This window comes from Condylura cristata, unplaced genomic scaffold (genome assembly GCF_000260355.1).
Source record: "Condylura cristata isolate star-nosed mole 26May11 unplaced genomic scaffold, ConCri1.0 scaffold00004, whole genome shotgun sequence".
Lineage (NCBI taxonomy): Eukaryota > Metazoa > Chordata > Mammalia > Eulipotyphla > Talpidae > Condylura > Condylura cristata.
This window is the reverse complement of record NW_004567105.1, coordinates 25,190,990-25,207,616: the sequence shown is the minus strand read 5'-3', so window position 1 is coordinate 25,207,616 and position 16,627 is coordinate 25,190,990. Positions and strand designations below refer to the sequence as shown.

Here is a 16,627-nt window from a genome sequence, read left to right as displayed (position 1 = left end):
AGAAAGAAAGAAAGAAAGAAAGAAAGAAAGAAAGAAAGAAAGAAAGAAAGAAAGAAAGAAAGAAAGAAAGAAAGAAAGAAAAGAAAGAAAGAAAATGAACAGTTAGGACTACATCAAAATAAAGTTTCTGTAAAGTTCACAATTAATTATTATTAGAGAAATGCAAATCAAGACCCCTGTGAGATACCATGTTATACTGGTGAGAATGGCCCATATCCAAAAGAACAGAAACAAGTATTAGCAAGGCTGTGGAGAAAAGGAGCCTTCCTACACTACTGGCGGCATACACACTGGCTCAGCCCTATGGAAAGCAGTATGGAAGACTCAACAAAACATTAAAAATAATCTGCCATTCAACCCAGTAATTCATCTTCTTAGCATCTACCCCAAAAATTCAAAAACACTTAATTCAAAAGGAAACTTGTACTCCTGTGTTTATTACAGTGCTATTTACTATAGCTAAATTATGGAAACAACCACGATGTCCCAGAACAGATGAATAGATCAAGAAAATGTGGTAAATATGCACAATTATTATTCAGCAATGGAGTAATTTTTTCTTCTTACAATCTTCGAATATAAAATGAAAAAAACAGATACCTTCAAACTGTAACTATGTCATTATAAATTCTAACCTCTAAAATAATTTTCATCAGGTCCAAAAACAACAAAAGAAATCTCTAACTAGAAAAGATTTACTCTGCTGACAGATTATTCCATTTGGTCTACCTTCCTCCCATCCTTCAACTCATATCCTCTCAATTCTAACCCACATTAAATAACCATTTAAACTGCCAAGTATTTTAAGATCTATAGATATCTGACAATAAATTCACCTCATCATATTTCTAGTCTATCATAAAAATTCCAAAAGTCAATTAAAATGAAAAGTGTTAAGTACAGGATAACTGATTCCACATTTCATCTCAGGCATGCACAGCAGGGAATTAAGACAACGCCTCCCCCTTCATTTGTGTTTAAGAACAAGAACTGAAATTTTATTATGCCTAATTAATCTAGTGCTTATACTACTCTGACACACATCTCCTCTTTCCAGACTTCATTCCAGTCCAAATCTCAGTCTCTGGGTTTTATCATTATGACAGCTCACAAACTCCCAGTCTTGCTTCATGAGTGCTCAAATTTGGGAAGCAATTCTGGAAACAAATTAAACACTTCCATTTCCTAAAATCAAACTGCAGCAAAAGTTAACATCTCATAGCAGAGCCTGTAATTTTCTTTCTATAGTTCGTAGTAATACATCTCACTACACGCAAGAACTTTCCACTATTCGTAGATATCATCTTGTTAATCCTTACAACATTTCTGTAAGGAAGCATCTATGTGAAAGCATCTGATAAGGTGGAAACTTCCAATACTTTTTAGATGACTCAAGCAATTTCTTAAAGAGAGCATAATGTTATTTGATATACTACTAAGCATAAGCAACCCCTGAGATACAAACTGCATCTTAATAATTTAAGAAGGCAACTCAAATGTATTAGCAGAGGGCTTGCCTTTCCCTTGTAGGCGTTAATCATCCTGCCTTGTACCTTGCACTACAGCAATTTTATTATCGTTCCCATTTTAACAAGCTATAAACCATTTTAGCAACACCAAGAAAAAATTTAAAGAACTAACTGACAATATGCCAGCACATTCTAAAAGAAAAATTTGCAGGAAAAGTTACTAATTACTAAGCTCTTTTTAAAAACTCTATTCTCAAAGATTATAATGGAGTTAGGTAATTTAAACTCAAAGTTCAGAATTATCATCCTGGGTAATATAGTAAAAAAAAGAAAACATACATGGTCTGGAAGGAAGAACTAAAACTGTCTTTTGTCATAAATGGCATGATCATCATGCAGAAACCAAATCCCCCAAAAACAACTGGAACTAGTAAGTAATAACAGCAAGGCTGAAGGCTGGAAGATATAAGGCTAACATTTTTTAAATGTATAATTTTCCTGTATATTAGCAAAGAATAAGTGGAATTTGAACTTAATAACACATAAATTTACATTAGTACCTCCTAAATTAATAAACCCAACAAAGTCTGTATAAGAGCTTTCTAAGAAAACTACAGAAGTTGTTTTGATTAAAGTCATCAAAAAGAATTAAGTGGATATTCTTTGTTCATACTCGCAAAATACTGATTCTTCCAACATGATGTATAGATTCCATTAAAGTTCAAATTCCCAGCAAGTTATTGTGTGGAAACCAACAAAGTGATCCTAAAGTTTACATGAAGAGACAAAAGGCCCAACACAATAATGAAGCAGGAAAAGAGGGAGCCCCAATGCCAACCAACCTCAAGACACACTGCATATAGGTCAGCAATAAAGACAGTGTGGTAATGCCAAAAGAATAAACAGCAATATAATAGCATTTAGAAATACAGTGATTCTGTAAAGCAAATAACAAGAAACAGTTACAGTTTTTTCCCTTGCAGTGCTGCAACCACAACCATAAGGATGCTCAGGCTTCAGAAAAGGCTCGCCTCTAATGTCCTCCATGGCAGCAAAAAAGGTATGTTTGGACCCCAAGGAGACCAATGAAATCACAAATGCCAACTTAATGTCAGCAGATACAGAAGCTGATCAAAGTCTGATTATCCATTCTTTGGCTGATTACCAGGAAAACACCTTGGCCTGTCAGTAGCATAGTTATATAGACACAGGTAAGCAAAAAGATACTTACCAATGCTTGAATGCCCACAAAGGTAACCTGGATGACGAGGCTGAAAATTCTACAGACTGATCAGAAGGTATGATAAGAACTAAGAAATATAACTGCTATGTGTATCACAGCCTGTACCTGAAAATGAGGGGAAAGATATTCAAAGCAAGACATGCTCATGAACACATCCACAAGCTGAAAGCATACAAACCTTGCAAGAAGCTTTCAGCTGACCAGGCTGATGCTCACAGGTCTAAGACTAAGGAAGCTCATGAAAGGGCCACAAGAAGCTCCAAATCAAGGAGGAAGGGATCATCAAGACTCTAAGGAAGGGAATGAGAAATAAAGTTCTTCCCTCTCTTACATAATGACCTCAGCAATTACACTGATCAGCCACTCAAAAAAATAAGACATCATCTGCCCATCTGAACTAATTAAAAACAGATAAGCTTTTCAAATGCTGCTAGAACTGACCGTCCATGGGATAGATATTAATCTAAACAAAGCATACACCCTTCACAAAATTAACTCCAATGGAGATCATAGGCATAAATATAAAATATGAAACTATACAACTCCTAAAGGATAATACAAGAGGAAACATAGGTTATTTTATATTTGGCAATGACTTTTCAGATACAACACCAAAGGCACAATCCATTTAAGAAACAACTGGTAAATAAGACTTCATTAGAATTAAAATATTCTGCTCTCAAAAGTCAATGTCAAGAGAATAAGCTACAAGCTAATAGAAAATACTTACGAAAGATGTGTTTAATAAAGGGTTTATGTCCAAAATGTACAAAGAACTTCATAAAATTCAACAAGTAACCCATTTAAAAATGAGCAAAAGAGTTAAACAGACACCTCACCAAAGACACACAGATATCAACTATGACTATGAAAAAATGTTCTACAGAACATGTCCTGAAGGAAATGTTAACTAAAACAATGAGACACCACCCAACACCTATTAAAAGGGTCAAAATAAGAAACTCTGACGCACCAAATGCTGGTGAGGACGCAGACCAACAGGAACTCACACAACGCTGATGGGAACACACAATACTATAGCTAAATTAGCAGTTTCTTAAGAAAATCATATCATAGGACTCATAGGATTCAGTCATTCTGTGCCCAAGTACTAGTCTAAAGCAGTTGAAAACTTGTACCTACACAAAAATCTGCATATGGATGTTTATAACAGCATTTTTTATAGTTGCCAAAACTTGGAAGTAACCAAGATGTACTTCAACAACAAACTGGTACATTCAGATAGTGGACTGCTATTTAGCACAAGAAGATATAAATTTAAATGCACATTACTAAGTAAAAGAAGTCAATCTGAAAAGACTGCATACTATTATGATTCCAACGATGACATTAAGAAAAGGCAAAACTCTGGGGATAACAAAAGATCATTAGTTGTCAGAGGTTAGGGTAGCAGGGTGGTAAAGAGGCAGAGCAAAGAGGATTTTCAGGACAGTGAAATACTAATAATGAATATATGTGATCACAGATTTGTTCAACCCACAGAATGTACACTACCAAGAGTGAACCCTAATGTAAACAAACTATGGACTTTAGATGATAAAGATGTATCAGTGTAGGTTCATCAATTGTTAATAATGTACCATTTTGGTAGATGTTGGTAATAAGTAAGAAGATGGAGGCTATGCATGGGGGTGGGGAGAGATGGGAGGGTACAGGAGATATGAAGGAAACCTATCTTCCACTCAATTTTGCTGTGAATCTGAAGCTGTTCTAAAAAATAAAATCTATTTGAAAACAGGAACAAACCTAAAAACAAACAAACAAACCTTATCAAATATGCTCCTGCAACCAAAATAAAAGTAAATGGGTAAAATATTTTGCCGTTAGAATGCCCATATTATGTGTAATTACTACTACAAATTTCTTCTTTAAAAAAATCCAGTAACAATGAAAATTCTTCACAGAAAAATCCAAGGATTTCAAAATGTTTAAAAAAGGCATCCCTTATCAGTTCAATCCTTAAAATTTAATTAGTCATTAAAAAATAATAATAGTATTACTGAGACATCAAATGTGGCAACGAGAATAATTTACAAAATATTAAGATAATGCTCACACAAATTTTTGGCATACTTTCTTCATGCTATAACTCTTTAATGATAACAAGTGTTTGTCATGTTGAAAGTAAATAGGACTTTTTTATAATCACTCCCAGGACACCTGGGATATATTGGGTAAATATTGGGTAAATTAGTTAACTAATAGAACTATTATGTAATTTTAAAAATGAAATGTTAGAACCTTAAACACATATTGCCAAAAGGAAAAAAGCCCATCTAAAAAAGCTGCACACTTTCAGATTCCAACTGTATGTATTTTGAAAAGGTGAAACTATAGAAAGTAAAAAATATCAGTTGTCAGAGTAATGGGAGAAGGTATGTTTAGGGCACTTTTAGAGCAGTGAAACTATTCCTTATAATAATATAATGATAGATGCATGATGTTATATACACAACAAAAACAAAATCCTATAAAACACGAAAAGTGAAAGTTAATGTAAACTATGAACCTAACTGGTTCATCCATTTTGACAAATGTTAACAAATAGATGAACTATATTATACTAATAGGGAAACACTGTAGAAGTGGTGGGATATATGGGAATCCTCTAGTTTCTGCTCAGTTTCTTTATAAATGTAATTATTATAAACAAATATGAGTACTTCAGATGATCCACATAGCAGAGCTATACAGGCAAAACTGGACAAAATTACCAATTGTAATACCTGTACTATGTGTCTGAAAGACGAGCTTTGTAGTATGGGCTTTGTTCTTCAATTAATTACCTCCTAAGCTTATAAAATTAATTCTGTTGAAAACTCTGGAAGAAACTGACCAATCAACAGTAGCAAATACTAGTATCTAATCTAAGCAAAGAGAAGATTAGAATTAAGCAAAATTGAAGAATTTAAGTAGTACAGTTTGAGAAACTGACAAAATATAATTATGTAGTGAGAAAATACATAATCTTTTCAAACAATTATAGACTATCTACAGAAACTTCCTGTATATAATGTCATGAAAATCTCAAAAAGGAGTTCATGAAGTATAAGCCAACCTAAGTCTACCATCCAGAGATAACTATTTATTAACCAATCTGTGGATATCTTTCCAAATCTATGACTGTATCTCTTACTCTTCTCTCACATGTAACCTTTACCTAAAAATGAAAAATAGGGATGTCTGTATGCATGTTAGGCTTAGAACAGAACCAAGCCCAGTAAGTTATACTTGTTATCTATTCACTAATTTGGCCTGTGTATCATGAGAGACATAGTCTTTTTCAGCCATAATCAAAATAATAAAATATGCTAAATGCCAGCTAGCTTATACTATGATTTCTGGTTTAATTTGTCTTTGAAATTATCTTATGACTCAGATGATAAGCTCCCCTTCACACTCCAACTGCAGACTCTGTCAAACAAGACATAAAAATGAGAATGAAAAAAAAAAATGAGAATGCACTAATGAAATGTAGTCTGGTATCCCATGTCTCCACAATATCATTAAACCTCCAAACTCATCTCTTTACCTTTGTTCTCTCCACTACGTACTCTATGCAACACTGCTAATCTGAGAGCTTGTTAAAATACTACTCCCACAAGTACCAACATATGCTGGCTCAACTTCTATTTGCTGACACATCAAGTCTAAAATTTTGTGTCTAGTTTTTCTGTTCCCAGTTTCACAATTCTGTTCTCCAATTTCACCTATTATTATTTCTTAATATAAACTTTCTATTTCCAATCAGACTGCTAACTCCCACCTTTGTACCACTGTCTACCCTGTTCTCTCAGTCTGAAATAAGACACTTTAACTGTTCATTTCTTATCAGTCCTTCAAGATCAGCTTGAGTCTTACACTTCCTTCATAAAATAACCTCTCATTTCTCTATGGCATAGTGCTCAACATCTTATTATACATTTTTAATGTTTCAAATTTTTATATTATTCCTCCAAATCAGATTTAAAATTATGCAAAAACCCTGAATTAGAATTTCTCTAAATCCTTGCAATGTCAATAATAGAATACACATTCAACTGGACATTCCAATGTCCAAAGAGCCTAGCATTAAAGTTTAACTTTTAGTATGTACTAATAAAGAAGTAAATGAATGGCAACTATACCAAAATATTCAAATTATGGAATATTTTATAACCATTAATAGTAAAAACACAGCTATACATACTTACTGACATTCAGAAAATTGATAAATGGTCATAATCAGTTTGGAAAATTGATATAGACATTCAGAAGATTGATAAAAGGTCATAATGGTATTTCCAGCATGATTTTCTGGATAAATATATTTATTTTTATATGTATACCTAAAGAATTATATTCCAAGGCCTCCCTGGTGGCACCAGGAGTTAAGTCTCAGCACTATGAAGCTACTGGCAGCCACTGTAGCACCAGTTCCATACCTGGCCAGATTGTTGACCCACATAGCAAGCAGAACAGACATCTGCTGTCTCACGGACCTCTGCTGTCTCACCCACTGTTCCCCTCAGCAGTGTATTTCAGATCTGCCTGTTCTGGTCCCCACTGTCTCTGGTAAATCCTCTCACCCCCTGCACCTGGTAGTGGGAATTAGTCTTATCAAACAAAAAATATGAAACAAATTAACAACTCTTTGAAAGTTTAAAAGTTTTCATGATGTCAACTCTAAAAAGTTATGAAAATATAAAACATAAAAATGTAGTGTAAGATGCATAAAGATAAAAATGTAGGATGTCAAATTGATAATCATAATGTACACAGATGTCTGTACAATCCTGTTTCTGTTCTTTTAAAATATTCTAGAATAAGAAAGCATCAAAACTATGTATTACTGCTAAAATATGGTTTGAAAAGCACTTGGGGGCCCTCCCTGGTGGCGCAGCAGGTTAAAGCGCAACACTAAGAAGCTTAAGCCACTCCGCATGAGTTCGATTCCCACCTGACCACATGGCGTGGCAGACCTCTCCTGACCCACCCGCTGCTCCCCTCAGCAGTGTACTTGGTTGATCTGCCTGTTCTGCTCCCCACTCTGTCTCTGGTGAATCCTCTCATCCTCCGCATCTCTGGTTTGTATCCCAGTTCTGTATGAATAAATAAATCTTTCCCCCAAAAAAGGTGAAAAAGTTGGGCCCTCCCTGGTGGCGCAGCAGGTTAAAGCACAGCACTGGGAAACTAAAGCCACTTCCGCATGAGTTCGATTCCCGCCTGCCCCGGAGGTGACCACATGGCGTGGCAGACCTCTCCTGGCCCACCAGCTGCTCCCCTCCGCAACGTGCTTCGTCGATCTGCCTGTTCTGTACCCCACTGTCTCTGGTGAAGCCTCTCGCTGCCCCTGAGCCTCTGGCCTGTATCCCAGTTCTGAGTTCTGTATGCACAAATACATAAATCTTTAAAAAAAAAAAAAAAAGGTGAAAAGCACTTGGTTCAGCAGAAGGGAGGGAGGGAACATTTGAGATGGTGAACACATAATACTTGGGAAAAGATACAAAGGTAGTGTCCCTCTTTAGCACCTATGTATCCCAAGAGGAGCTAAAAGAAACCAAAAAATATATAATAAACATCTGCTTCTATTTCAAAGAAAGGGCAAAGTTCAAATCCAGTTAAAAATGTTAAGGTATACACTTTTCCATGGCTACATGCAGAACAGAACCTGGCAAGTTACTATCATCAGCGCCTCCATCCTACCTTGCCCAGAAAGTCATTTCTAAATCTTTATTTGGTAGAGATGTTTATATAACCACTTGGTATAACTTTGAGTAGCGCCTAGTTTGTTTGTTTTTTTAGTCCATATATACAAACCATTATATGTGTACTATTCTTATAGATTTTTGCATTGTTTACTACTCTTGAATAGATAGCTAGCTCTGAAGTAAAAAAAAAAGTCTTAATGGCTGCAAATTACGCAAGCAAAACTTTCAGTCCAAAAGTTTTCAGTTATTATGTAAACAGGTGTAGAAAGGAAGGAAGTGACCAGTCAACAATACTAACAAAGAACAGCAGAATAAAGTCTGCATTCATCAGAAGACATTCACATTTATCACAATACTCTTCATTTTGTATTCCATTATTATTCCACTTTAGCTGTTCTTTCTTCTTCACTTACTCCCTATCACGAATTCCACACATCAAAATTTCCATTCTTAAAACATATCACTCTTTTCCAACAATGATAAATTACCAACATGTGAGCACCGGCATGCAAGCAGATCTGAACTTAAAGCCAACTTCTAACAGTATGGCCCTTGGGCAAATCACAAATTGAGGCTCAACTTCCTCATCTTGTAAAATGAGGAGTATTTAAGCAAATCTATCTTGTGATTTAAGGGGAAGATTAGAAATAAATGCTTACAGAAGTCCCTAGCATAGTGCTGAGCATTCAGTCAACATGCAATATAATGCTAGTATTTCCTGGCTCTGTGCCTTTGCACAAGCTATTCACTCTTTCTATAATGTTATTCTGTCTTCCTTTCTACTAGTGAAATTCTTAAAAAGCACTTCATCTTATGTAAAGCCCTCTGACACCTTTGCATAATTAATGGATCCCTTTTCTGAGCCAGTTCAGTACTTTTTTCTTTTCTCCATCAGTTTTTATTACACAAAATTATAATCATTTTGCTGCTATGAGCTGAATTTTGTATTTCCCCAGAATTCCTATGTTGAGATCCTAACCCCCACGTAGTGGTAAATAGAATGTGAGACCTTTGTGAAGTGATCAGGTCATGAGGGCTATGTGCTTATGAATATGATTAGTGGCCCAATAAAATATACCCTAATGAGCTCTTCACCCCTGCCATCATGTGACACAGAGTGAACCAGAAAGTGAGACTTTATCAGGCACCTTATCTGTTGCTGCTGTGACTTTTCACTTCCTAGCCTCCAAAATTATGAGAAATAGGCTTTCACTACTTATAAGCTATATAGATTATGGTATTCTGTCATGACAACTTTAACTAAGACATTATCTTTTTCCCTATGCAAACATTAGAAGTTCCTAAAGCTGATGAGTATTTTCTTTCATTGTATCATCTAGCACTGAGCTCAGAGTATATAAAGCAAGCAATTTGTTTGAGTTCAGAAAAAAAAAAAAAATTAACAAAAAATGCTGTAGCATTCAGAGACACCAAGTAAGATGAATATAGAAAAGTTATTACATTTGGTGATTAGAAGGTCACAATAAAACTGGAAAGCTCAATTTCAATAAAACAGTAAGCTTTGAACAGTGAAGTAGAGTTCGCAAGTGAAAACAATACCTTTAAATTGAACAATTACAGAAAGAGAAGTAAATTAAAGGCAAAATAGAATTAAGGGAGCATTTCTTCAAGGCATGATGACTTAAGAAGAGGCTAATAAGAAAGAAGGAATGAAGCGAGATTTCAGATAAGGTAAAGATTGCTATGGAGAAGAATGAAAAAACAAAACTGTTAAACACTAAGTTACAGGTAAGAGATTAAGGCTGAAATACAACTTCAGTTTTAAAATAAAAGTAATCTTTTATCTTAAAAAATATGTAGTGGGCACTCCCTGGTGGCGCAGCGGGTTAAAGCACTGCCCTAAGAAACTAAAGCCACCTCCGCATGAGTTCGATTCCCGCCTGCCCCGGAGGCAGACCTCTCCTGACCCGCCCCGCTGCTCCCCTCAGCCCCCTCAGCAGTGTACTTCGTAGATCTGCCTGTTCTGCTTCCCGCTCTGTCTCTGGTGAATCCTCTCATCCTCCGCATCTCTGGCCTGTACCCCAGTTCTGTACGAATAAATAAATAAATCTTTAAAAAAAAAATATGTAGTAACATTTTTTATATTGGTTCAGATAAACTCCAACTACTATTCCAGCTCACAACATCCACTCACATAATTTTCTAATACAAATGAAATACCCCTCAAATACATTTCTTCCTTTCCTATCAACACAATATTAGCAGTAAGTATTAGTATACAGTAATCACAAATTAGCATTCTCACTTCTTGTCACTGTTTACCCCTAGCACTTTCTCCATCTCATTCCTGGATCTTCCCAAGTGACTGTCTTACATATTTTGGGTGGATTTTGTGTGTGTGTATGTGTATAAAGATGCCTATGCATGGGTGAATACACATACACTATAACATCTCTATAAAATTGGGCATTTTCCAGTGTAAACGGTATGTTGAGAAGCAAGTTGAGTATGACACAATTTCAAGTTTGCTTTTGTGAAACTGCAAAAAATGCTAAGTAAGCATATAGAACACAATAAACACAAATACACAAAATGCACATACTTCAAACTTCTGTCAGATACCTCTGTTCACTAAATGTGCTATGAGACACCTGGTGCTATACTTTTATTTCAATTTAAAATAATCTTTCTTCCACCACTTCACAACTCTCAAGGTGCAACCTGTTTGACATCACCACTATAAGCATACTTGGGAACTTCTTCAAGGTAAAGTGTATTGTTTATCGTAATATTTATGTTTCTTAAGCATATAACGTAAAACTGTAATCATCTTCTTAGGCTTTTTTTTTTTTAATCACAAGTTAAGATTAAGGTTCTTAAACTCCATTTTTGCACGTTACGCTCTGTGGTTTAATACTGTGAGATCCTTCCTATCATGATGAGTTTTAGGAATTTTTATGTTGCCTTATAGCTTACACACACTTCTAATTACTACAGTTCTGATCACTAGTTTTTTACATAAATCAAATGCTGCATAGAAGATAAAAACAAAAACAAACCATGAAAACCCTCCTCTGGACATCCTTCACAATTATCTGAAAATCTTAGTACCTGTAAGACTCTTTAAGAATTAGCCTTACTGGGTGTGCAAGGGGTAAAATCTCACTCAGCACAATCACACTATCAGTAGCCACTGTGGAATGAGTTCCATATCCAGATAGGGAGCTAGCCCACATGGTGAGGCAGACCTCTCCTGTCATACTTTCTGCTCTCCTCAACAGTGTATTTCAGGGGCTCTGCCTGTCCTGCTCCCCAGGCTGTCTCTGATGAATCTTCTCAGCCCCCTGCACTTCTGGCCTGCACTCAGTTCCTATATGCATAAATAAATAAAATAAACCTAAAAAAAATTTAAAAAAAAAAACTTTTTGAATGACCCAAGGAAGAAATAAATATCTTAGGACAACTATCTGCCATTCATAAATCTACATCATAGGGCAGAGAGCCAGTAGGGTCATTTCCCAGTGAAGTAATGCTTAAGTATTTTAATAGCATATAACACAAACAAATCCATCCCTAAAGACAGAAATTATAATGGTGGTTGCCAGCAGTGGCAGAGTGAAGGATGGAAGTTATTGTTTAATAGGTATAAAACTGCAGTTTTATAAGCGGAAATGAATAGTTATGGAGATGACAACAGTTAGTGCTACACAACAAACATATTCAGTATATTTAATATGAAGTGCTTGGAATAGTACCTGACAATGAGTACACCCTTAACTGTAATCTGCTTTAATTATATACTTATTTTCATGGAAAGAGGAATCTCAGTTTAGATATCTCATTACAAAAGCTAATACTATTAAAAGTTCAACTTTATCAATGCACTCAAACACAGAAAGAAGTTAAGCTTAACATCTTATTAAGTAGCCTCTATGTTTATACATTATCTTATTCATGAATCCAATTTTCCATCTGAGTCACTACTCGTTCCTCTCCTGACTCATCACATAGAAAGGTAGACGGTCTAGAATATAATGGGCATACCAAAAAGCATTTCCTAATCTACCTGGACTTATAAGGTTCACTAAGTGAAACTTGCCCTTGTTCAATAGATATGCTGAATTATTAAGACTCAATGGTGTTCTCTTAAAAGCTAACTGTTCCTTCAAACTTTGGAATAGGTATTTCGATCCATCATACAGAAAAACATTATCACATAAATCAAATCAAAGATCCAGATTTCCTGATAGCCAAAATTATTTATATTTTTGACAGGAAAAATGTTCAAAATTTTGCCAAGAAAATTACATACTTAGAGGTCGGAACCAATATTTGAATCCACAAATTCTACCTTAGCATCTATTCAATTTCATACTTTCACTGTTTTCTCCATTCAGATACTTAAATAAGATAGTCTCTAACAAAAAGTTATAGAAAAAACTCTGGGGAAATAAAGTTAAATGATAAAGGTAGGTTAATTCTTAAAAGTACTCTACCCCCTAGACACATACATACCCCAAACACAAATCATATTTAAAATACCGCTTTATCACTCAATCATTTCTCAATATAGACTAAAGTCGCTTTAACTTTCTAAGGCTCCATTTTCTCCTCTGAAATAGGAACAGATTAATAACAGGAACTACATATTGTTGAATGTTAATTAAATCAGCACAAACACTACAAAGACAGTAAGTTTCAACATACTAACTTTCATATTTAAATGAAAACCTCAGTGTCATTTGACTTGTACCTATTGGAATATTAAGTTTCTATGATAACCACCTTTATTAATCCATTCATGCAAACTAACTCAAAGGCTACTACTTCAAAAGCATTCCGTAACAATGGTAGTTTCTCAACTATCCCCTTCTCCTTGAGGTAGCTACCCTGTATTCGGTGGGCTGTATTTAACATTGTTTTCATCATATTTCCTTTCATTATTGAGAACCCCTGTTGGCAAAGCCTTTGCCTACTAGTTTCTGTATCCCCAACTGCAGCCCAACAGTTCTTAGTCCTGACTCACACTAAATCACGAGGAGCTTATCAAAATATTAAATCATAAGGGAGTCAGGGAGGAGAAGGAAAGTAATCAGCCAGGGGAGCACTTTTTAAAGATCCTCATATCATCTCAATATACTACCACAGTTAAGAACTACTGAACTACGATATTGAAAGTATGTGTACAGATATGTGCAAACACATGTGTAAATATATAGGTTCATAAATACATGTCTCAGCTCGTAACCCTCAACTGGAATAGCTTTCCTAAGCCTAAACATCTCTTCAATTTAAACATATAATGTTTCTAATAAACAATTAGTTAAATTCTGAGTTATGACAGTTTTTAAGATGTTAACTTAGCACGTTAGGTTTTCCCCCAGGTAATCTATCCTATCCGTCTTTACTCCTTGAGATGGTAACATTACTTATTCTTCTCACTCCCTCCACAGTGCTTATAATATCGTGAACAAGGATAATAAACATCTGGCTCATGTGCCAGATCACAACGTACACAAAAATAACTGGCAAGAAATTTAACACATCCAAATTTTCTAATTTTGGTAATTACTTCCCCCAAGAAAACAGAAAATGTAAAAATTTAGAAAATTTTACATCTCTAAGTATATGCAAATAACTAAAGTTTATCTCACCAAAGAGCACCTATATATTTGCACTTTTTGTTACAGTCATCGTGAGCCCATCCACCAGTTGCAATTTCTGACCAGCACCCTTGCCCACACCATCTTGCTCTTGGTGTCTTTCATGGTGACTATCAGGTACTTTTATAACAATTTTACAATACCATGTGATGAGTAAAATAAATTAATGCCTGAAAATAAAAGAGTCTCACACGTTATATATAATTGAATATTGAGAGATTGTTTTCCACATTCACAATATTTTTATAAGTTTTATAAAAATTATGAATTTTAAAACAGTACTGAATTTTATTACACAGAAATTTCACAAATGACATTCCCAATGTTGACACAAGAAAAAGACAATTCTAAAAAGGCAGCAAACAGATGACTTTTAAAGTTCTGTCATGTATTTTACCACCATTAAAATAATCTCAAAACCTTAGGTTATTTTTTAAAAGCTGAATATATAGGAGAGCAGGCTCTCAAAGTATGCCAGACTAATTAGATACTATGGTAAACATTGCTGGGTTCTACAGCATGCAACGTCATAGTTACTAAAAAAAAGAAAGCTGTCCTCAATTCCATACTCAATAAAAAGGTTCAAATTCCACAGACAAAAAAATGGTACCCTGGGTTGTTTGTTTTTAAGAAAGATTAAATTTAGGAGTTGCCAACACCCAAGTGAAAAACATTCCTGAGTATTAGACTCAATTGTAGTGGGAAGTCATCTACATTCTCAGCACTGTTTCCTTAACCAAAGCAGGCATATTAACAAAGGATGTTTCTTGGGCTCTCACAAGTCCACCATACTTATTTCACCCAGAAACATCACCCTTGTTAAAGAGCAAAAACGCAGTACTTAAGAAATAACAATTTTTAGTAGAAACAGCCAGACAATAATGAAGTTCAACATCTGCCAAAAAGTTTCCCAAAATAAGACCCCTGTCAAATGAACAATGAGTAAAAGTTTGAAAATAACAAATTATTTTATTTGGGCCATTAGTTACTTTTAAAAATAAACTGAGGAATGTAGCTTTTCCAAAGTCTTGTCTGCAGTTGCCCCTTAATCTTCATATTTTAACTTAAAAAAAAAAAACCTAGAAATTTGATTACTGCCCTTATGAATTCCTTTTAAAGCAATTTAATGAATAACAGATCTTCTGTGCCAGTAGCAAACCACAGAGGACAGTTTTGCTGGCTGATAAAAATCTCTCTGAAATACTCAGGAAAAAAATACCAAAGACAAACTCTGATTTTCCAGGTATGGAAATCATATTCACTTCAAATTTGGGGTATATTTGGTAGACACCATAACTTACTGCAAGTGCTTTTACTTACCCCACAACTGAAGTTAATAAATTCTTACTAATTACTTCCTAAGTACCAAATGAGTAAATTAGAAGGACAAAAGTTAAAAAAATAAAAATAAAAAAAGTAAAAGCTTAAAAGTCAGTCAGTAAAGATGCAACTACTCTGGGTGAAACAAGGTTGTTGAATCACTTCCCAAAGCTGGTAAGCTACTATTACAGTAGCCAAAGCTTGTTTAGTATTGTTTATTTAGTTGAGGGTGAAGAGAGGTGGAGTTATATATCAAGTAAAAATTTTTCTCCGGTCACTCTGATGGGAAGATGCTGCTGCCTGCAGAAATGTTTTGAGACTGTTCAAAATTACCAAAAAAGAAAGAAACCCAACCTACCACAAATGTTTTCCAGAATGTCCAGAGCCAAATCTCAGCAAAAAGACTTACGGGCTGCTACAGCATTCCCATTGTCCTTAGCATCATTCAGGGGAAAAAAAAAAAAAAAACAACTGTGTGTGTGTGTGTGTGTGTGTGTGTGTGTGTGTGTGTGTGTGTTGGGGAGCACTATTTCAAAAAGTTGGGTTACATATACGAAACAGCGCATATACTCGTCTGGATATACTCATCTTAGATTCACTGAAATACAAGTTGTCTTGGGTATTGCTGCTATGGGCACGTTTTCTTTACAGGTGCTATAAAACACTGCAAAGCGAGGAGATAATCTGATAACTTGACATGGACACGTGGGAAAGTAAACAGAATGCTTGGTTATCGCCATTAATCAATTTCTCTAGCTGATCAAGTACAAACAAGTCCAGGTGGGAAGCTGTCTTGCACCAAACTAAGAAAGTCTCCTGGGTTTGAGAGCTCAGCCAGGAAACCTGAAAAGCACGTGTCCTACTGCGGATTTGGGGAAGCATTTTTTCGGAGTAAAACTCCATCACCCTCTGCCTGCCTAACTCAGTGAAAAGTAGTACGAGCTGAAGGGGTTCGAGAACCCTGGGCCCCGGAGATCGAGGAAGCTCCCGGAAAAAAGACACAAGGAGGCGGCTGCCCAACCAGGTCCGGCCCCCGTCCCGGCTCACCTCCGCCGCGGGGATGTTGACCACGCCGGTGGAGCGCCGCTTCTCCCGCAGCTTCCTCTTCTCGATCTGCCCCTTGCCTTTCCTGGCACTGGGGCCTGAGCTCCTGCCCTTCTCCGGGGCGCCGTCCGGCTCCTCCTCGTCGCCCCGGGCTGGCTGTGCCCCCGACGAGGAGGCGGCGGCGCCGCCTGCGGGTTCATCCTCCGTCCGCCGCGG

At 35.9% G+C, this 16,627-nt stretch overlaps 1 protein-coding gene across 1 annotated transcript in view; it reads right to left on the bottom strand.

Annotated features, from left to right (window-relative positions):
- PAWR (PRKC, apoptosis, WT1, regulator) overlaps window positions 1-16,627 on the bottom strand; it is a 67,320-nt gene that overhangs the window by 50,248 nt on the left and 445 nt on the right. Inside the window, exon 2 of the mRNA XM_012735145.1 lies at window positions 16,415-16,614. Coding sequence (XP_012590599.1) covers window positions 16,415-16,614 — 200 coding nt within the window. The remainder of the gene's footprint in view (window positions 1-16,414; window positions 16,615-16,627) is intronic.